The sequence below is a fragment of the Crocodylus porosus genome, unplaced genomic scaffold (assembly GCF_001723895.1).
Source record: "Crocodylus porosus isolate Cpor-Errol unplaced genomic scaffold, CroPor_comp1, whole genome shotgun sequence".
Lineage (NCBI taxonomy): Eukaryota > Metazoa > Chordata > Crocodylia > Crocodylidae > Crocodylus > Crocodylus porosus.
Window position 1 is genome coordinate 81,465,521 of NW_017728886.1, and position 22,924 is coordinate 81,488,444.

General features: G+C 37.6%; 1 protein-coding gene across 24 annotated transcripts in view; it reads right to left on the reverse strand.

The window, feature by feature from the left end:
• CLASP2 (cytoplasmic linker associated protein 2) overlaps positions 1-22,924 on the reverse strand; it is a 220,451-nt gene that overhangs the window by 56,673 nt on the left and 140,854 nt on the right. For 10 of the 24 annotated variants that reach the window (XM_019537881.1, XM_019537785.1, XM_019537763.1 and 7 more), the window contains 8 exons: positions 21,033-21,050; positions 18,531-18,632; positions 18,367-18,393; positions 13,378-13,404; positions 11,128-11,298; positions 8,828-8,935; positions 3,728-3,790; positions 2,909-3,015 (listed from right to left, as the gene is read on the reverse strand). In XM_019537881.1, the coding sequence (XP_019393426.1) occupies positions 2,909-3,015; positions 3,728-3,790; positions 8,828-8,935; positions 11,128-11,298; positions 13,378-13,404; positions 18,367-18,393; positions 18,531-18,632; positions 21,033-21,050 (623 nt within the window). The remainder of the gene's footprint in view (positions 1-2,908; positions 3,016-3,727; positions 3,791-8,827; positions 8,936-11,127; positions 11,299-13,377; positions 13,405-18,366; positions 18,394-18,530; positions 18,633-21,032; positions 21,051-22,924) is intronic. The other 14 variants (XM_019537853.1, XM_019537870.1, XM_019537939.1 and 11 more) reach the window with 6 other exon arrangements.

The window sequence follows — 22,924 nt, forward strand, 5'->3', positions numbered from 1 at the left end:
TAAGTGAATACAGGGAGGAGAAAAGTCATAGACGCTTACTTTTCTTTAAAATGTTATGCCATAAAAACAAAATGACCAAGGCTGGGCAATTTTGGAAATGTAATGGGGAAGGGAGGGGAAGCAAAAAACAGGAACATCTGAATATTCCTGAAAGGTATCAGTCACTTCAGTGAGAACATGGTTGGAAACCACACGTCAGAAGTAACGTAAGGCCAATGAAATTACTGAATTCCTCTTTGTTGCTCAAGGCTTTCTTTCACTGCAAGGTATGGCGGGTGATGTTACGTGCAGAAATTTAATTTTGCAATTGTTGGATAAGTATTCCTCACTACTGCAATCTTCTCTCAGGTATCACAAGCAGAAAACCAGAAGTTTCTTACTGAAATAAGCAAAACTTCACTGAGCAGTAAACGCTTAAGGCTAGTGGATTCTAAATCTGATTCCCATCTTGAGACCATCCTCTCAAAGTGCACACAAAGTGAATAATAATTCTTATCAACCAAGTACTGAACTATTTTTGAGTGAAGGCTGCAAGATGGGAAATCTTGGCTATGCTATTCTGAACAGGTCTGCTGGACAGGGTTTTATAGATGAAATTGTGAAATGGAAGAAACACTTTCCTGATCCAAGCTCAAAATTTAAAGAATTTTCAAAAACCGCAACTACTCTAAAACAGTCATTTCCATCAATGATATTCTATGCTGTCTCCCACATGCTTAGTTTGTAAAGTGACCTGTGAAGATAAAATAGTTCAAGGAGATACTTTATTGATGGCCTTTATGAACAGAGCCATCAACAGAAAGGAATTTCATATTAAAAATTCTCCTTCTGAGAAATCAAAAATCAATTCCACAGTATTTAAACGTCTGAAGTTTGGTTGTAAATTTTCAGCTTAAGTATTTCAAAGAATCTGTCAGTCTAATCCTTGTGTTAATAAACTCCACACAGCATTTGCATAATATGGTACCTCATGCCTTAAATATGAATCGATATACTTAGGACTGATTTACAATATATGGTAAACAAGGGCTGTCTGACACCCAGCCTGCAGGCTGCATCCAGAACACAAGGAGCAAACGTGCAGCCCATGGGCTCCTGTTGCTGTGGTGGCAGCCAGGGTCCTTGGTGTAGAGCAGTACAGCTGGAGGTTTGGGATACTCACAGGACAGTGATGGGGTGGGACATATAGTCTGTTCCTACACAGCAATGGCAGGGGGATGGGGTCACACAGGCATGGGGAGGAGATCTGGCTTGCCTGCTGGGCAGCAGCAGCAGCAGAGTGGCTCATGCAATGGGGCTGAACAGGCTTGCACTGATCTAGAGGATGCGCGGGAGTTCATGCTGTGTGTGAATCAGGGAGACTGTGCATGGTAGGGGTCCCAGCAGCCCACTGCACATGCAGTTGGGGGGGAGAGGGGGGGCCCACAACCAGTGTGGGCTGCAGTCCCTGACTACTTAGAAACTGGACAGCTGTGTAGTAGACCACTTCAGACTCTTAATTTCATTATTCCCACTTAATCAAAGTTCTTAATTTGCTCATTTGCTAATGTGGCAAGTAGTCTAACAAAATACACAAAATGACATATAAAACTTCTCTTAATAGAAAAAAAGAAAAAGAAATGAAATCAAGAGAATTTCTTCAAAACACTTGAGTCAAATGCAGAAAAAAGATTATGGTAGAGCTGATCAGAAACTTGATGATGGATCCCTTTTCCAGCAGAAAAAAACATGAATCAACATTGTGATGTGCTATTGGAACATGTTGAATTTTTTACTAAATAACACTGTCTACCTGATTCCCTGCCCGGTCTTCAGCACCCTACCTACTAGGTAGCTTGGGTAGGTTTCTAGACTTCAAACTTATCAGCAGATTCCCACATTCCTAAATTAGCAATAGCTCAGCTCCCAGAGTCTCCTGATTTGCAGAAGAAAGAAAAATCTTCATTTGCCCAACATCCTGTATGGTGAGCTACCATGAGCTGGGACTGTTAGGGAAGTTAGATGGCCTGTTCTCCACCTGCTTGCCCCAAAAATGTTTGCTTCGGGTCAAGAAACTATTTCACTAAAGATTCCAAACGGTCTTTCCCCTTCTTGATGTACAACATGAAGATTTTTCAAAATTTAAGATTGTTTCCATGAAATGAAAGTCTCATTACTGGTCAGCTCTCGTAAATAAATTCTTATTCTACTATTTTCACTCCATGAAAACTGTTACAGTAGTTGTTCAATTAGTATGATCTTTTGATAACACAGAAAATACCTAATTTAGTGTCTAATTTGGACACTAGAAAGTTACAAAGAGACCACTACATGTATTATTTTTCCTGTGGCTGTTCCAATGTACAAGGTAAATATTGTCTACTGGCCATGACAGATTTGATCAAAGCACTCTCTTTAAGTTCTAAAGTCATAACAGTAATTTAACAAACACCTGGAAATAAAACTTTAGTCAATTTTGTTTCAAAGTCACAGGTCTACTTTTTATTCTACAGCATTATGATGACAATAGAGATAAACATAATTTTTAACAGATGCCTTTATTTTTTATTTTCTTTTAATAGTGGACAGTACATCTAGCCAAAGCATAAAAAAGTGAAACCCTGGTACAAGGCCTAAAAATCTAGATAAAAGCCTGTTATATAGCGAGTTAGTCTTCTGGATACAATATTAATTTGCTGCTTCAGGACTTCAGTTTTGTACACTGGCTGTAACCAGGAAAGGCAAATTCTACCTCAATTAATCTGCTTAGCCATACAACTCATTTTGAGTGCTAGTAACCTCACTAATGAACTCAGAGGATTAAACTACCTGTATTTCTGGATGTAGAAATGCAAATATTACATATAAAAAAACCCAATCACATAGTTGACCAATGCTTTTATTGTTCATATGAATGAAGATTCCTTACCAATGCATCTGCAACTGCTTCTTCCACATCAGAACCTGTGTTCAGAACGCGCATAGCACTAACTGATGATGACAATCTACTTGACTGGCTGATCCCAAAACCTGTACCTGGTGAAAGAAATAAAGAAAAAACAAAAAAATTAGTACAAATGGCAAAAATGCAAAATTAAAATGTAGTTGCTTTAAACACCGAAGCAGAAAATGATTAAAAACCCAAACTTAGAAGACGAGTTTTTGGAAAATGCTTTATTCTCCTTTCAAAATCTCTTTTAAGATTTCAGGATAGTTATCTGATATTTATATTTGATACTCATATTTGATATTCTAAATAGAATACTTTAAAATATTTGTATTAAGAGAAGGGAAACACAAAGTTGAACTGAAATACAGTGGGATCGACACTAAAAGACACTGGGATATAAATGCAGAGATACTTTTTTCCCCTGTTTTTCTTAAAGGACTCCCCTAGTTATTAACATTTTTCTTCATTTTGGGTTTTTCCCCGCTAAAGAAAGCAAATACAAAACAACAGCTACCAACAGTGCTAAATTAGAAAACAACATATGTAAAACATGTTCTACTAATATCAAATGATGAAAAACTAAAAGTCCATCTGCAAGGGAAAAAAATTAAACCGAATGCTGTCGATGAAAAAGGTATGACCTTGGGGTTGAGGGAGAAATTAAATAAATACACATCTACTTCAACTATTCAAAACGCAAAACTTATAACAACAAAAATAGTAATTTTAAAAAATGGACTGAAATGGAAAAATCCAGGATGACTGCACAGATGATAGAAAAGTGTACTCATCCTTCACCTGCAGCCCCATAAACATCAGGGGTGTAGAGGGCACCAGTAGATCTGGAGTGATGTCTGGAAGCTGCAATAACAGGATAATGTAAACCCTGCCTATTACCACAGAGACAAGGTACAGTGACAGTTGTAGAGTTGAGAAGAAGAATCAGTTTTAGCGCAGTATTACTGTATGAAACAACATCAACAGCCAAGAAAAAAGGTTCAAAGAAGCCCCTCAAAGACACAGAGAAAGCAGTTAATTCCATGCTTAAGGATGAATAAAAGCAAGCACAATTTTAAACTCAATATAAAAAATTTCACAGGCACAATTCCCCTAGGAGCAACCTAAAAAAGTATACTTAGACTATCTTCCCTGCTAAATCAACTATACTTACCTATACCCAAATTAGTGTGGGATTGTGCAGCTCAACTGTTTTGCAGTTATTATTTGGCAGCTGACTAATTAAGCTAGCTTGAGCTCTATTCTATGTCCCCTGGCAGGCCAGCCAATTCAAGTTAAAATCATCATATTCTAGTTCAGAATTTTTAATTAAAAGAAAAACAGATTTAAATACAAATATATTTTTCCTTTTAAAAACTGAATTTAAAACTGAGACAACCTATGCCAAAGTCTAAATTTACTTTAATTATTTAAAAATTATTCAAAGGAATATGAGCCAAGTACTTCACTGCTAGGCGTTGTAGAAAAAAAATTGCGTAGGAACTTATAAACCTTTGACAGTCTGGCTCATGGTGACTGCTTAGGTCCCTAATTATAGTTAATATTTTTTTCGTTCAATAAAGTAGCTTTAAATGCAAAACTTAGTATAAGAAATTGACTCTTTTCCTTCTGTATACACCATATTTAATGTAATTTCATTTAACTGATCTTAAAATACTATTTTTGTGCATTTTAAATAATTTCAATTTTCATCCAAATGTAATTTGCCATCAGTCCCAAGGAACAAGTCATTCACCAATTTCTAACATAATGAAAAAAAAATAAATGTAGGCTAAGCTACAGAACTGCTCAAATAAATGTGCATTGACATACTGCATTTTTGCATAGCAAAAAACAAAAGGAAAAAGGAAAATTTGTATTAATTATTTATGTCAAGTTTTTGTGCTTACTCCTGATTAAAATGAAAGCAATTTAAATGATCAGTTTTAACCAACTGACCCTGATATGAGGAAGACAATAACTGAACGTTACAGGTAAGCCATGTCCTTAAACATACTGAAACAAGAAAAGTCTCTTAATTATAAATTTTCTACTCTGTTATGCAATGCTTAACCAATATAATTTACATCAAAATAACTACGCATAGAACCGCTGAACTATGAAATCTTTACCTGGCAGAGAAAGCAATATTAGATGCTTAGGCAGTAATGTTCAGGGATTCAGGGAATAGAAAACACTCAACAGTAGCACACAACACAAAAAGCAACATAACAACATGGAATACCAAGACGTCCAAGTACAAAAATACGGAATTCTTCTTCAATTTGCCCATACCAGGCTCTCAAGGAGCTCATGACAAAACAAGGAATGCTATTAAAAGTAATACTCTTGTTTCACCACAACTACTCTAAATCAGTACGCCAAATAGGCCAAGATCACAAAGGAAGGCAATACTACTGGTAAAATGTGTAATATTCCATAATTTTTGAGCAATTTGAGTCCTCAGTGTTATAACAGACTCACTCTCATTAATGATTGGAAATTTGCCATTTTACCAAATTATTAAAAATTCACATTAGTAAAAATTAAATGTCAAAATTTAGGGGGGGAAAAACGTACTTTCTGGTTAAAGCAAATTAGAAAGCAATCCAAAAAATAGATATTTTAAAAAATAACTCAGTGGAATAGTTGACTGCATTTGCTTATAAATCCCTTGCTTCCCAGATTTAAAGTTAAAATATGTGTTGTCTCTACTATGTTATAATTAACATCTATTTGTATCACTGTAGTGTAGAATTACCAAAAGGTTTCTATAGCTACATAGCTTATATAAAACCTGGGCTATTACCTACAGAAAATATTCTTTGTTGGGAACTATTAATAGACTACAGATGTAGGCAGGTTTTATATAAAATTGTCACAGGCGTTATAAAACTAATCTAGGTATTGATATCTAATTTGCTTTGCTGTTCTGTTTCACTTGTGTTGATATGATTTAGAATTTAGTTCAAGAAAAATGTCTTTGAAAATAAAAAAACTCTACCCAGTAAGCCTAGTTCAGGGGGTGTCCGACCTTTTTGAACGTGGGGCCGGATCATGAACTTATCATCACCGAGTGGGCCAGTGAGCCATGTTCAAAGACTTCACAGGAAGTGGCATCACATCAGGAAGTGATGTCATGTGACCTTTGACACCAATGAAGTTGCCGGAAGTGACAATGAAATGGGTCTAACCAGTTCAAAACTCTCCCTCTATAGCATCCACCTCTGCCACTTTTCGGGACAGGATACTGAGCTAGATGGACCGTGGGGCTGACCAAGCATGGCACTTTTTATGCTCTTACGTTCAGAAGCTCTTATGTTCCTTGGCTGAGCTTCCAAACTATGGCTGAGATTTGCAAAAAGGGGTAGAGATAGGCATGTTACAAAGTTGTCATAAAAGATTTGGAGTCCTCTAAATCCCATTCATTTTAATGGAAGTTGGCCTTTTGACTCAGCTTTGAAAATCTCAGCCCAAGGTGCCAACCAAATAAGTCAAAATATATTTTGCATTTCTATGCAGTGCATCTATGTGGGGCTCTCTAAGCATTTTACAAACATTAAATGAACCTCAGGATGAGCCCAGCCAGAGCACCAAGGGCTCAGCTGCACTTTCCCCCTACTTGCGCTGGTCAGTTCTGCCGCCACTTCTGCTGACCGGTGCAGACCTGGCCAGGCTCCTCCTGTACCCAGTAACATGTGAGAAGCCAGCTTCAGCTGCATGCCACTTTTCCTGGCCAGTGCTAACCCGGCTGGATCCGCCCCATCCAGAGCAGCATGCAGCTGAAGCCGGCTTCCCACAAGCTGCTGGGGACGAGAGGAGCCTGGCCAGGTCTGCACCGGCCAGCAGAAGCGGCGGCAGAGCCATGTGACACTTGGGATGGGACAAGCCCGGCCTGAGCAGCAGGGGCTCAGCTGCATTTTCCCCCTACCTGCACCCGTCAGTCCCGAGCAGCACACAGCTCTGCTGCCACTTCTGCTGGCCGGTGGTGACCCAGCTGGGCTCCTCCCGTCCCCAGGGGCACGTGGGAATCCGGCTTCAGCTGCACGCTGCTCCGGATGGGATGGACCCGCCCAGGTTGGCACCAGCCAGCAGAGGCGTCAGCACAGCTGTGCGCCGCACGGGACTGACCAGAGCAAGTAGGCGGAAGTGCAGCTGAGCCCCTGCTGCTCCAGCTGGGCTCATCCTGTCCCGAGGCACACGGCTACTCCTCTTCCCACATGCACCGCGTCGGCAACATCAAGTTGATGTGGTGTGTGTGGGAACCTTGTCCTTTCCCCAGCCCTTCAGCAGCCATTAGGAAACTGCTGAGGGGCTGGGGGAGGGACAAGGGGTGGGAACGAAAGTAAACAGTGTTTACTTTCATTTTCCGTCACAGCACTGCAAGCCACAGAAAATGCCTTGGCGGGCCACATGGCAGCCCGCGGGCCGTATTTTGGACAAGCCTGGTCTAAGTTAAACACTAGAAAAGACTGAGACTATGAAATAGTAAGACGAGAAATCCTGGAGTATTCATTTGAGGAAAAAAACAACAACTCGTAAATCCTGGCTCTCCAGATTTATATTCTTGATGGAAGCAAATACCTCAACATACAGATGGTATTTGGCAGAAGCTGAAAACTGTTAATGGAAAAAGAAATGTCAAGTAACAGTGCCCCAGTAACCCATTATCTATTGTTACCATCCTCTTGGAGTTAGGTTATTTTTAAACAGTACCTTCAAGAGCTAACTTTCTATCTTACAGAAGAGGCCCAAAGCCAATTAAGATATTTTTTCTAGAAGGTTTATTACATAAAATGCTAGTAATTTTAAAAATCACATAGAAAAGAATAATAGAAGTTAATATTTATTACCTAGATTATGTTAAAATGATTTAAGATCTGAAGTTAATGACTTTTTTAAAGCAACTATACTGTCCCTGTGCTTTCACTTGGTTTCTGTAAATGGATGTCAGTTTGTCCCTTTTAAAAAAAATCAGAATGCTAGCCTAATAACTGTAGTACTATATACCTGAACATTGTGTCATTGTTTCAGTAGGTTTGAAAAGATGTGAGGGTGGTCATTTAGACCTGAAAGACATTCCCAAATCCCCTCTTCTTTCCCCTAACCTTGCAATCTTTATGCTATATTTCCATTTCAGGAATTAAAAGCATAATTCAGAACAGGATTTAGGATCATCCTCATAAATGAGACCCTTATCTATTTGTTAACATTTATTATATAAAGAAAATAAAGACAACTTTAACAGTGCAACTCTATTTTGAAAAATGACTGTAAAATTGGCATCTAACTGAAGAGATTTATTTCTTCTTTACAGTAAAAATTATGTATCTTTAGCAAAAATTTTAAAAGAAATTCTCTACTTATTAGTAAAGGAACAGGGGATGAATTCTCTTCCTTTTTGTTTATTAAAAGTACTGCTTACTAACTATACTATTTTTTGTGCTAACCAGCCAGTGATCCTGTGTGATCTAGGCAACAAGAAAAAAAAATGTAACCTGATTCTGTGACTCTAATGGATGCAGAGTCACAGTAAGAAAAATCATTTTAAACTATATGCAAGTATCCAACAATGAAATCACGAGAAACAACATGTAATTTCCCAAGGTTACTTCTACTATCACACTTGAGAGCACAACTATCTTTTTAAACTAGGAATTGCATAACATGCATCTTCCCAGGCACATGGATGTTTAGGATAAGACTCCTATCAAAATGACATTTACTTTCTCAATGTGCATACCATTCGCACATTGATTTTTTTCTAGCAAAGTAAATGGAAAGTGAGCCACAAGGAAGGGGAAAAATAGTTGCCTGCTATAAGCCAAATGAGGATATGGGTTCATTACGTGCAGATAATGAAAGGCAAAGTAGCCATGCACAAGGGCTATGAGTACTTACCAAGGGGTGGAAAAGAGCGGACAGGGCTCGTGTCCCTGCTACTTTCACGGCTGGCCTCCCGACTGCACCCCTGACTCACACTAGGTCGAGGAATGCGGCTGCCTCGTGCTAGTATGATTCAGGGTACAGAGAAACAATAGTACAGAAAGGAGAAGACACAAGAAAAGTTGCAGTTTTAATGTAATTGTGTTTTTCAATAAATACGATCAAAGACATTTCTAAGAATAGAAATCTCCTCTTTTTACACACCTACTTGCATTCTGTTTTTGTATTTAATGAACTGCATTAAATATAGCCAGCTAAAGTAAAAGTATTTCTTCTCCACAATCACTCTAAAACCATTTGAAAAAAGTTCAGAAAAGATGGTAGATTCTCTCATAATACATCCATTAATGAGAAGCTCTCGCAATAATTCATTCAGAACTAAATGAATTCACAATAATTCACAACTTTTTGTGAATTCCATCTATTTTTTTCTTTCTATTGTGGAAATGTGTTGGCTTCTGTAACAGAGTATAGGATAACAATCTATCTGAAAAAGGGGGAGAGAATTCAGTTTAGAGCTAACGGGGAAAAAATGCTAAAAACCCAGGAGCAACTCAGTTACATTTACTGACATTTCAAGAAAGGACAGGTAGAGTTGAGTTAAAGCATGAGGCAGTACACCCCTCTGAGGAAGCAGGAAGCATAACATTCAACTCTAAACTATACACATTGGTAAAAATTATACACATTGTCAGGAAAGCTCATGTCATATCTCCTTTCTTGTTCTCAGTATTTTCAAGCTGCCATGAAGATTTGTTCCTTACAATTGCTTTTAATTATCTAGGGGAGTCAAGTGTGATCAATACTGCTTTGTACTTGCTCCTCCCACATTGTCCCTTCTTCGCCTAAGCCTAAGCACAGAGGCATATGCCAATGTGTTGAGACGACAGCAGACTTCACTGTCCCAGCTTAAATTTGAAAACGTCATTTACTATATTTACTTGAATCTGATTTTTTCCTCCTGTTCAAAAACCCCTTGAGTTGGATTCAAATACAAAGTAGTGGGGCTGGCTACTGGAGCTCTGGTTCCAGTCCCAACCTGGGCTCAGAATCAAAGCTGTAGCCCGCTTACCTCCTCTTACCTGTTCTACAATGCTGCTGCCCAGTCTTCTGGGCAACACTTACCCTTAGGGCTCCTCTACGCAGGCAGGTAAAGGTGTGATAGGATCTAATGCACAATCCACATGTGCTTGGCAGGAGATGTAATCGTGGGATGACGAATCAGTTACCATCATGTCTTACTACTGGTACAGAGGGGAGCATGAGCTGCTATCTCCCAGGCAAGGTGGTGCATGGGGCACCCCTGCAGCTGGAAGATCACATGAGTTGCAGTCTCCCAGCCACAGGGGTGCATGGGCCCCCTAGCTGGGAGCTCCGATCAGCTGACAGGGCTCCCAGCAACAGGGGACACTGGCCACATATTCAATTAACTGTGTGATAGCAAGTAGCAACAAAGTTATTACATATTTTGTAGAATAACTTTGTAGCTTATTCCTCTTTTTATCACACCACTGATTGAATTGAATGCATGACCAGGTGACCACTTAAGGTGCGGTTATCTGGTTAATCAGGTCTTAAAATGTAAAGTGCAAATGGGGCCTCTGGCATCATGGTTCAGGCCCTGCTCCTGGCTGGGGCATGCATCACATGGTGGTTTTGGTTCCCATCCAGCCAGGCAGCAGCGGTGGTGGTGGCCCTGGCCTCAGGACCAAAGCCAGAGCTGCCACTACCCAACCACTGCTACATGACCAGGCAGGGAACAGAGCCATCGTGTGCTCCATGCCCCAGGCAAAAGCAGGAGCTGAGACTGAGGGTATGTAGTGGCAGGGAGCATGCAGAAGTGGGGGGTCCAAATGGCAGGGGAGAGGGGGCAGGTGCCAAGGGGTGCAGGCAACAGTGGTGGGGAGGGGGCAGGTGGCAAGGGCAGAACTACTTGTCATTTCACCACCTCCCTGCCATTACTTTCCCTGTCGCAGTGGTGAGGGTGGCATATTTAAGATACCGATCTAATAATTCGATTACAGACCTAAAAAATTATAAATTGCCCATGTCTAATTCCTAATTATTGCAGGGGGAAGGGTCTTCTTAAATTTAAAGTTATCTTGTATTCAGGTAAAATACAGTAAGTTGGAGGCTTCCCTTGGTAGTTGGTTAGAAATGCAGTTATACAAGTTCCAGCCTGCCCGCCACCTGTAACAATATGAACTGTAAGAACCATATCCTTCAAGTTACATGATTTGCAAAGAAATTCTTACCTACTGACAATCGAGAAGGACTAGCTTCTCTACTGCAACCTTGGCTTCGTGGGATCTTGCTACGTTTCTGAGCTGTTGCAGGATTGACTAACACTCTCTGAACCCCCGTATTCATAGTGGAGAGTGTGGTTGTTGTCAAAACTCTTCCAGGAGATCCAGATCGGCTACCAGCTGAAGGCAAAATAAGTAAAACATAAGCAACAAATTCAAAGAAAGTAGGATTAAAAAGGGAGAAAGTAAACATGATCAAAATCAGTAGGAAAGCTGTGGTAGATTGTTTGAAATGGTTTGGAAAAGTGACTTGAAAAAACTTATAAAATAAAGTGTAAAATCTGAGAAATATCTGTAAAATTAATACGAAGTCCAAAAATGAAGCATTTTACACAAGGTGTAGGTATATATCACTTAGACTTTGACATCCTTACACTATTTGCGACAAAGTAAGCTACACACTAGAAATATTCTTTCAAGTGTTTATGAAAAGATCCACTATTATTCAATATGAACATTTTTGTGCTCAGTTTTTAAATTATGTAAAACTGATGTGGTCATAGTTAGATCTACTATGAACCACTAGCACCTAAAAACACAGATAAACTATTGGTCTTTGTAATGTTCACTGGATTAATCACCCTAATAGTTATAACACAAAAAATGTCACCAGGCAACTAGGTTTTGTTCATCATTTAAAAGCCTTATGATGTGTTTAGAGTGCCAGATGTTCAAGTCCTACTCTCTTGGAGGCTAATCCATCACTCGCTAGAAAGAAACGAAAGACTCACATTTATTTCCATGAAAGTTGCTCTAAAAACTTAACTACAGCTTTCAGAACTATAATTTCCAGCCTCTGGAACCATCAAGAAAAACATCTCTGATTGTAACAAGTTTAAGCCTTTAGTAGATTTTCATTAATCAAAATTATACATTTATTAGTAAATTGAGCTTTGATTTCAGCATACTGTACCCACTGCAAGAAATTGGTCAGTTACCTATATTATCTCTTTCTCTGATGTTCCAGCTGCAGAGAACTTGGGTTTTAAAACCCTAAAACTGAACAGTTCATCTCCTCTCTATACACTAATTAAAACAGTTTTACAGCAACAACCAGTATAAATTACTGTTTTCAACTACAGAAAACAATCTGACTGAAAAATCTTAATTAGAAAGCAAAGACATATTTTAACCAAAATTAACTGACTGAAGTCTACAGTAATTTTTCACTCTTTAAATGAAGCTGGGAAACTGAATAAGGCTAGTTAGGATGCTTATCAGCTTTCCCTGCAATATATCTCAACAAACAAGTTTCATAATATTACAAGAACGTAAACACCATTAGTAGCAACTGAAAGGGACAGATACTGTGAAAATGAAGTCCACAGGCACATTTCAAGAGCACAAGCTGATTAAAGCTTGGTAGCAAGAAACAACTGAAAAATAATATGGGGGAAGTAGGGAGGGACTAAAACAATACATGCATCTACTATCCGATTTGTTGTTTGAATTGAACAAATGATTATTTAGAAAATGCCCTTTTCTAAATACTGGCCTATTCAGCAGAAACAAAACATGCAATGTTGCATGGTATGGACATATGGAACATGGCGTCTGTATTGAGCTAAACAGTGGAAATCTCTTCTAGCTTCGTACACTGTTTTGTAAGAATTAAGAGTTTATGCAGAAGTCTCTTAATATCATTCACATCATTACAACTGATTTAGTAAGGCCTGACTTTTATGGAATACCTCTCTCTCTCTGGTGGTAGAGGCTTTAGGAGATGAGAGAATATGAGGTTTTTGTTTTCATACTTAAAAAATCATATTAGAAATTCCTAAGTAGTTTGTAAAGCCTGAAAATCTTTTCTCCACCTCTCTTTTAAACAGGGAAAATGTTTGATCAATACAAAATATATTTATAGTCACCCTACTGCTCTTGGAGAATTATTATATCTGACTAATACCTAATATTGTCTACTATAAACTCTTTGAACATTTTGGTTAAATCTTACCTTTAGAACTATCTACCTTACATATACTAGCATCAGCAGTTCTTGATTTAAGGAATCAATGATAATCTGATGGCAAAAAAAAATACAAAGGTGGTACTTTTTTTTGCCTTTCAAAAAAGGGTTACATTTAATTGAGTAGAACCACAGAAAGAGAGCTGAAATTTCTGCTGAATAGGTCCTATTATGACTAGTATGTAGACAGATGATCAAACAACGATGCACACATAAATTCTGTAGAGTCTTACCACCAATGGGGTTAGCAGACTGTGATCCTGAACAAGTGTAAAGGCAGGATTAGGGTAAGGATTTATAATCCATGAAGAGGGAGGGAGCAGAGCAGATTAAAAATGGATGGCAAATGGAAATAAGAAAGCTTTAGTCAGTTCACACAGGAGAAAAAAAGCCACAAGAGGGTTATGCTAAAGCAGTGCATTTAGTAGGTTCCACAGCTGAAGAATTGTGCTCAGATTCTCACGTAGAAAGCAGATGGAGCAAAGCTGCACAAGCAAATTACAAATCTCCAGCTTTCTAATCAATAACTGCATACTACAGGACAATAACATTTCAATTAAGCATTAACTCAACTTTCAGAATACTTTCAAAGAATAGTAGATTGCAAAAACAATAAAAAAAACAAAAAACAAGCTTTAAAAGTGTAACAGCTGAAGAAAACTCACAAAAGACCACAAACATTTTTTTTGGACAAAGACAGCAAAGGAAAACTGGGGTGGGAAGGGTGATCTGAAAACATCTGCAACCTAACAAAACTTTCATACATTATAAATTGAGTTATAAAATTTTTCATATTAATTGAATTTGTTAACTTTCTTTTTTCCTCTCTACCATAGTTCTTCTGAAGCATAAAATAAGAATGTTTGTTTTCATCTAGAGACTTTCTTTTTCTCTGAAAAGACATAAGCTGAACAAGATCATGCAGGCCTTAATGAATTACTTCAGGGCCAAAAAGAATGCAAGCACAGCATGTTTTTTTCTATGCATAATGAAATCATTATAGTATAGGCCAAGATAAAGGAATTTAAATTCTACTGCCTATTTACAAATGAATGTGCGAGGACAAGTAAAAGGAAAGGGTTTTCAATCTCCTTAAAACAATATATTTCATGAAGCCAGCATAACTTGCAAGTATTAGTCAAATAACCTGACCTTGAAATGTGAAGTGCATATTAAGTAAGCATTGTCCTACCTCTAAATTTGCACAATAGCTTTGGGTCTAAAAACCTGTAATACACAGATGTTTTCTGTGCATTATGTGCAGCTTTTTAGGTTGTTGTTGCAGTTTGCTGGGGAGGGGAAGTTCTTTGTTTTGTTATCTTTTTTACAATGAGGGTGGTACTGAAGTAACCATATACTACAGTAACATGTATGAAATGTGAATCTAAATCTACCATGAAACCCACTGTAAAACAGTCTCTTAACACAAATCTGGAACTTTTAATACATGGTTACACTTCAGTAATTTCTATTTTTATTCAAATTTTGGACAATTATATCCCAAAATGTCAAGAATACAAGAAGTCCTAGTTCGTACTTTATTTGCTCTATTTATTTTCCATTTACATGACCTTGGAACTGGTGCTTTTCCCACTCCAGAGACCTGCAGATAAGAATCTGTGCTGAAGGATTCAGTTCCAGGTGGGAGGAGGATGATAAGTCTAAAAGGGCATGTTTATTTTTTCAGACAACCTCATATAAAACCATCCACTTATTTCAGAGGGAAATCAAGAGATGGCATCCAACTCATTCCTGGAGACCCCAAACCATTGAGAAATCCAATTAATTTGCAAACTACCCTAAATTCACTAGTAAAATGAAATTTTAAAGCCTACATTTATATTTCAGTAATGATTTCACAAGAGCATTTTTAGGGGTAATTTCTCATTAAAGGCATAAATTTCTTAAAAGTTGCCCTGAAGTCCTTATAGATCCTAAAATATTTCCAAAGACCTTTCCTATCTCAACATGAAGAGCAGGAACTTGATTTTGAACTGAGTTAGTGATATATTTAGTTTTAGGCATTAAAATAAGTTTAATTCAGTCCCTGGGGAAGTATTCAGAAATTCAGGTAATAAATACGGACTATAAGAATAACCCCTGGCACATAGTTCAGTTATGGTGCAATGTGTTAATTACACCATGAATAGTAACAGTGCCACATATTCAGCTGATGTATAACACTAGAAAGTGGCAAAATAGCTGCAAAGATATGGCTGCACAAAATGCGGAACATCTTCGTAGCTTGTTTGTATGGCAGCATAAACTGAAAATGAAGCATCCACATGCTGATGCTAACAATCAGCTGATTGTTATGATTAGTATGGGGGCAGGGGTCAGCATCAGGACCAAGACAGCCCTTGTTCCAATGCCAAAAAAGTGCCTAGTGGAACAGCAGGTTGCAAGGTTCCCTGGGAGGAGAGGAGCCAAGGGTCCCGGCAAACCCTGAGCCTAGTAGCCTCTCTTGCCTTGCCCTGCAGGCACTTTAAAATGCTGGGTTGCAGGGAGCCAGGCTGAACCCACACTTTTACACCTACTGGGCCACAGAGACCCTGGTATGGGACAGAGGCTCACCAATCCTGGGGTCCCAGTGCCAAAAGCCATGCATATAGTAGGCCGTCCCAGTACTGGGCCGACAACCAAGATGATTGTCAGACCTGGCCCTGACAATCCTGGGTGAGAGACAGGGCTGCCCCTGCAGATCAGGCAGGGATCAGATGTCCTCAGCAGTGGTGCAACGGGGATTAGAGAAATATTATTTCCCGCTGAAAACATTGTACCTTTGGCTACACACATCTGGCACAGCAGGAGGTGCAATATTATTTAGGTTGAGGTATAGAACCTTCCAATCCCAAATGCATCATTGCTTTAATTCTGCCAGGGCTGTTTTAACCTGCCATTATACAAGACTATAATGGCTGCACTTTGTATCTCCATATTTAAGATTACTTTAAAGACAGTATTTTTTTTTAATTGCTCTGAACACTTCAAAAAACAATTTTTAGCTGAGATAGAAACTGGTTTTTTTGTCTTTAAATCCTGAGTGCTTTTAAATCAACAAATTATTAAATGTGTTTTCCACACACATATATTAAATAAAGACCTGGAGGGGATTTAAATATTCCCTTTCTACTTTTCATTGTGAATTTCATCTTAAACCAAAAATCTTAGTATATTTTACTCCATTGCTAGCTATTTACTGTTTGCATGATTTTTATCTTGGACAATAATTAGTCAATGTCATTTAGAAGATCTTCATGTAAACACAATATTGGGCTTGCGACATTTTAGAGGAAAGATTACTTGATTAACTTTTTACTGAAATGCTTATATAAAACAGTTCTGTTGGTCTTCAGATTCTGTAAAAACTTGATTTTACAAACTTTATCAATTCTGGACCATCTGACTTGATATTATCTCTTGGAAAATAAGATCCTGAATAGATTATTATTAATAGATGAATGGTGTACTTTCTTCTTGTACATGGTGGATGTGCAGTAAGAAAAATGTAATCCCCTCCCCCTTTTTTCCTTCCAACTCCTATTAAAAGAGGTACAGTATTGACTAAAGACCTTTAGCTTTTTTCCCTACTTGAATATATTATTCTCCTTTAACAAATGATTTGTGAGATAATGGGAATATCATATTCCTTATACCTCACTAATTTTAAGCTGAAGTTGCAAGCTTTAGAAACACAGTTTGTATACTGATCATATGCTCCTGAAAAAAATACGTTTCTGAGCAGTATATGGCAACCACACATAAATTAGCCATGTATGGCCAAATCCAGATGAGCAAAGCCATGCAGTAGGTGGCACTGTAGACATGCCTGCGGCACCACATACCACACATTCAGCTATTCTCTATGCTGCAAGATAGCAGCACAGGGTTTTTCTCCCTCCGGGGTCAAAAAAAGCCTGCTAAAAAAAAAAAAGCAGAGCAGCTCACAGAGGGGCAGCATACATTGCCCAAAACCAGAGCCTGGCTGCAGCAGGATTGCCACTGCTACAGCCCTAAGAGGCCCCCAGGTGAAGCTGCTGAGACCAGCCTAGTGCTGGGCCAGCCACCCTTACCCCACCTGGGGTAACCTGCTGTGCCAGAGGGTGCATGGCATGACCGTTCCCCCAGGGAGAAGTAGCAGCAGCACAAAGTATCATTGTTTCCCCAGGGAAACGAACATCCACGCTTGTGTGGACATGGTATAAGTGTATGTTGGATCATCAGGCCCCAAATTATGAATATATTTAAAAAAAATTCTACAACAAAAATTCATGTTGGACAGTATGTGGATTTTAAAATAAAGAAAGGATAATTAAAAAATTACAGGTAACTGACTCCATAACCCATCACAGTTTTCAAATCTTGCAACTGCACTGTCATTTCACAATTTAAAGACACTCCTTAAGATACAGTGGAAATCACCTGTATAGCAGATTATACATAATAGATTAATCACCTCAGTACTAAAACTAAGCTAATTTTGTAACAAGACAAAAATAAAGGTCCCCCAAGATTCCTCAGTGAACCAAATTAGTCTGTAAATGAAAAGGACCAGTAAATCTAAAGGTTCTAACAGACTAATAGTATCTTTTTAAATGGTTTTGATTTTTTTTTATCATGTCAGCTTTGAAATACAAAATACTAATGCTGACTACATGGGTATGTTATACTGATATGAGTCACTGATAGAAATTAAATAATTACAGAAACCTAGATGATGAAAACTTTAATTTTTGCAAAAAAAATCAAGTAAAGGCAGCATTAACTGTGTTTGTCTACCCTAAGTTGAAAAAGGAAGGTAAACAATGTCTGAACTGTACCCTTAAAATACACTTACCTAAGCAGCAAAACAAAACAGACACCACCCCCAAAAAACAACCAATAAGTTTTTAAGTGCTAAAGAAATAAGTTTTTCAGGTATCCTTAGAGTAGAAAGTTACACCATTCCCTACCACATTTCCCATTGATCAAACCTAAGCATTATAAGTACCTAGTACATCAAGATGTTTGGGAAATGGACAACGGGTGGAAGTGGGAATGGAAGAGGATGAAACTGTTGGTTACAACTACAGATTTGATTTAGAGGCAGATTGCATTCCTTTTATGCTAATTTAAATAGCAATGACCTGGCCCTAACATTTTGCCCAAAGAAAGACAACACAAATTAGAAAATATTTCAAAAACATGCAAATACTACTGACCCAAAACACTGAAAAAAATACCTTCATTTTTGTCTGGCGATGACGAACCTAAGGCACAGAACAACAACTCAGTATGTTGCTTACTGTTTTAAGTAACTTTGACCATAGCCATTGGCCAATGAATGTGCGCTTAAGCATCTGGCCTAACTTTTTCTAAATATAACTGATAAATGAAGAATACGTACGCTGCGACTGAGAGACCACTTTTGTTCTACTACGTCCTCTGGAATCTGTTTTTGAGTTTCCAATACCAACAGAGGGTGTTGAAAGCTTTGTCCGTACACGCCCTATGAAGTAAAAGTAACATTACATTACATATCTTATTGTCAGAAAGAAAAACTGACATAGGACTTGTGAATATTGTAAGAAATGACTATCACTGAAAATTAAAGAACAACATGAAGATAAATAATCCAAACCAACATACGTGTAGAAATCTATTATACTTTTTCATTTTAACAGCATGTTATCAGTTAAAAGTGTAAATGCTTTCTTTTCATAGTATGTGCCTCAGTAAGAAAATGAAATTTAAAATTAAGTTGTCATTTTAAAATGTTAAATGATGTAAATTCAAATTTTCCCAAAAGGTAAAGGTTATGGAATAAAAATATTTTATAATACTTGAGGCGCGCATAAATTTTAAAATATCATATTCTACTCATAATTACTCAATTAACAATCATAATACTTCTAATTTCCATTTTTCCATGCTATAGTTTACAAAGCCAACCTTGCTTTCTTTACAACACAGAGCAGCACTGCTTTGATTCAGATATCTGAAATGTAATTTCCCTCAAAACATTATTATGATAGTCATGGATGTGGACCTAAAATAATACTTTACACTTGTGTAGCACTTCCCAGGATTTTTAAAGTAGTTTGAACCTGTGAAGAACCCCTCTACTATAGGAAAATAAAGCTAATCTCTTAAGATTAAATTTCTTTAGCAAATTTAAGCAAAATTTCTTATTTTTGTAAAATTAAATGAGAGCCCATCTTAAAGATTATGGGCACCTCATCATCAATGTGAAGTACAGCAATTCTACACTCCTCTGCAGATAGGGAAGCTAACTTGCAGGTAGATTTAAAGCTTTTCTGAGGTTACATGGGAAGTGTGTGGGTGAATGAAAACACAATTCATCTCTAAGGAGAGTGAACCACCGCTGCTTTTCCACCTGTGTTCCCCAAAATGTTCAGAGGCTACACTTAAATTACCAAGAAGGGAGTATTCCAATTCAATGCTAAATCCATAAATCAAATTACTGTTAATAAAGGAATAGCTGGAGTTCTGTACTTATGCCCTAAAACAATCTTCTAGCACAAACACAAAAACAAAATGAAGAAACAGTGGGCACTTACACATATGTGGGGAGCCTGCTCCGACACGCTGGAAATCCAGCGCATCCGAGCAGACTCAATTAATCAAGTCTGCTGGAACACAAACTGAAACTATCTATCTGGCAGCCTTGTGCATCATGTGCATCAGCGGCACAGCGCATTTCCACACCAAGAAAATGGTGGTGTGGTCTGAACTAAAACAATGTTCGGTATGCTTTATTTCAAAGTGCACCACCACCATTTTCTCAGCACTGGGATGCACCACTGATGCATGTGACACACAGGCGTTTTTAATTAACATGGCTAATTAAAAGTGCCCAGTGCTGGATCAGGAGCACATGTCAAAATGCCCAGTAAGCTTGGTATGAAGGTTGTGAAAGGAAACTGCTTGTGAACGGACTACTGAGTTTAACAGCTAAACCAATTGAAGAGTGTGCTCAATTTTGAAGTTTTATAGAAACACAAGATCAATACTTGACCCAAAAGTTTTAGAAACACAGATTAATTGTATCAAGTTTTGAGCCCCATTAGGCTTTCCACAGAAGAACTGAGACCAGTCAAGTATATATTATTCATCCAAGTACAGGAAAAGTCCATAGAAGTTTGTCTATGAGAAGAGAGTCAGGATAAAGGAGGTTATTCACTTGGGTATTAGTAAACAATGTATTAGCATCACCAGTTAGACTGGGTCAAACTCTACCCTTGGTTATGCCCATGATATGTCAATGTTTCTTACTGATTTTAATGGGGATGCAGGACATGTAATTGTACTCAGAATTTGAACCAGTGAATGCAGGAATATAGAGTACCACCATTTGGTTATGTTGCCAAATTACTGCTCAAAGCCCAATTAAATTTTCATTAACACACAAAAAAATATGTTTGAATGTTGACACAAACATACTGACTATTCATTTAGAGACTGTGCATCTATTGTCTGGTGCTGGTTTGGAAGCATTTTAACAATGCAATGTAAATAGATTTTCAAATTTCAAATAGATGATTGATGGTAGCACCTGCTTCCCACATCAGAGCACATTCTAGCAGGGGATGAAAGTTTTTAAAAAATATTTATGATTCCAATCTAAAACTGCTATCTTACTCTAAAAATGTTAGGCAATGACATTTTTGTTGCAGGTGAGTACTTGAAAACTAAAATATTAATTCAGCAGAATTACAAAAAAATACTACAACAATAACTTCTTATTATTCTTAGGTGCATAAACTAACTAACAAGATGAACCCAAAGCACCCCAATGACATAGTTCTACTTCTATAATTTAGTTTGTATTGATGAAGGTATGAAGATGAAAGTATTTGCTAATCTAACAAAAGATTTATTTTCTTACCATCTTCAGAAGCTGTTCCTAAACAGAAAAAATAACAAAACAATGATATTCCAAACAGTACTATTACTTTTTGATTCAATTCCTTTTTTCAGACTGTCCCTATGATCCTTAAGGAAACTAAGCATATTATACAAGGAGTCTAAAACCCTGCTCTCATGTTGCAACTCCACCATTAAACTAAAACAGTATGTCAAAGACTGCTTGGTACCAAATTACTGGAATACAGTATGTGATGCCAAACTGTCTTTGAAAAGCACTGTATAACAAAATAAAAAGAAAAGTTCTCATCATTCATGAGTGAAACTGAGCTAAAAATAGCACATCTAGATTTGTTTCAAAGACCTCAAATCAAGTGTCCTACTGAAAGCTACTCCTGAGAAAGGGATAACAGGTGCACACAAATTAAACACTTCTCCAAGGAGTTTCAAAACAACCTCTAGACTGAAGCAAGTAATACAGATAGTGCTTTAAATAGTAGGCAGAGATAATCTGAGGGAAGGAAGATGCTGCAGGTGAGGAGGTGAAAGGACTTATGCGAGATAAATTTTTGCTTAAAACTTTGAAAAACTAGACAGCTTTCCTTAGAGCACAAGCTACAATTAAATGAGACTGCTGAATCTGAGTACATCTGTTACTGTGATGAAGCATGGGATAAATGTATAATCCAAAGAGTAGACAGAGATGGAAGATGTCCATGTACCCTTTTGCCCCTAGCATCTTTGAAACAAAGGTCTAATTATAGGAGAATATATTCAGGTAGTGACAGGTTTTTAAAGTTCTCCCACAGTTGGTTGGTAATTTAAAAAAAAATCTTTCTGAATTCTCTACTGGTCTTAAATTCCAAAGTGAGCGCAGTGATAAAAAGGTAACCTGACCACAGCAGTCAAGGGTAAAACTGCTGTAGTATTATATACAAAGAAATCCTATCAACTGCAACATAAGCAATTTTGGTTTTGTAGGAGTCTATATATTCTTTCCTCACTAGCTACAATGCTATTTTAAAAATGCGACTCCTCCCCAGTATTAAGGGATCTGAACTGACGTTAGCAGACACCACATTCTATATTTGTTATTGCTGCAAAGTGCAATTTACTGTAATGATTATAAAGAATTTTGATATTGCTTGAGATGCTAGTATTTTAGAGACCACCTCGCCTCCTGTGTCCGATTTGGGTATTTATTATTCACTAATTTATGGGTAAAGAGGAATATAATCTACTTTCTTGCTGGCAGTTCCTAATTTTTCCTCAGCATGCTAGGATATTGTAGCAATGTATATAGCAAAAAATATTAAACGTTCACTAAACCACAAGGAGTTCTCTGCAAATAAATCAGGCTTAGAATTTTCTACTGCTGAGTTGGTGTTTTGGCTTCTTTACAATATGGCCCCTTGTAACACCTTTGGGCAAATGACAACCTCTGCTCCTATAGTTTCAGGAGAGCAGCAACTACAGTAAGGATGCAGCTTCTCTCAAGGCTTTTTCCATTACAGTGATACATACATTAAGCGAACAACTGAAACAGTATACAATATATAGCTATAAAAATAAGTGCTAAAACCAAGCTAGAGACAAAAATCTATACATTTTTGGAAGACTATAAAGCTCAGAACATTCAACAATACTTTTAAGAATCCAACTAGAAGAAGGCTTACATAGGGTATTGTTTATTTGCTACAATATCCTAGCATGTTGAGAAGTTAAATAGGACTATTTCAAAACACAGATTCTGATGAAATACTCTTTAAATAAAGCAATCCTAACTTTAAAAATAAATGTCCTTAAAATATTTTTTAAATAAAGTGCCTTCTCCTCCACTGTTTTTTTAAATGAAAGTCTTTCCTGGGGAAAATAAAATCTGACTATGCTGGCTGCACAGAGGAAACCATGAAA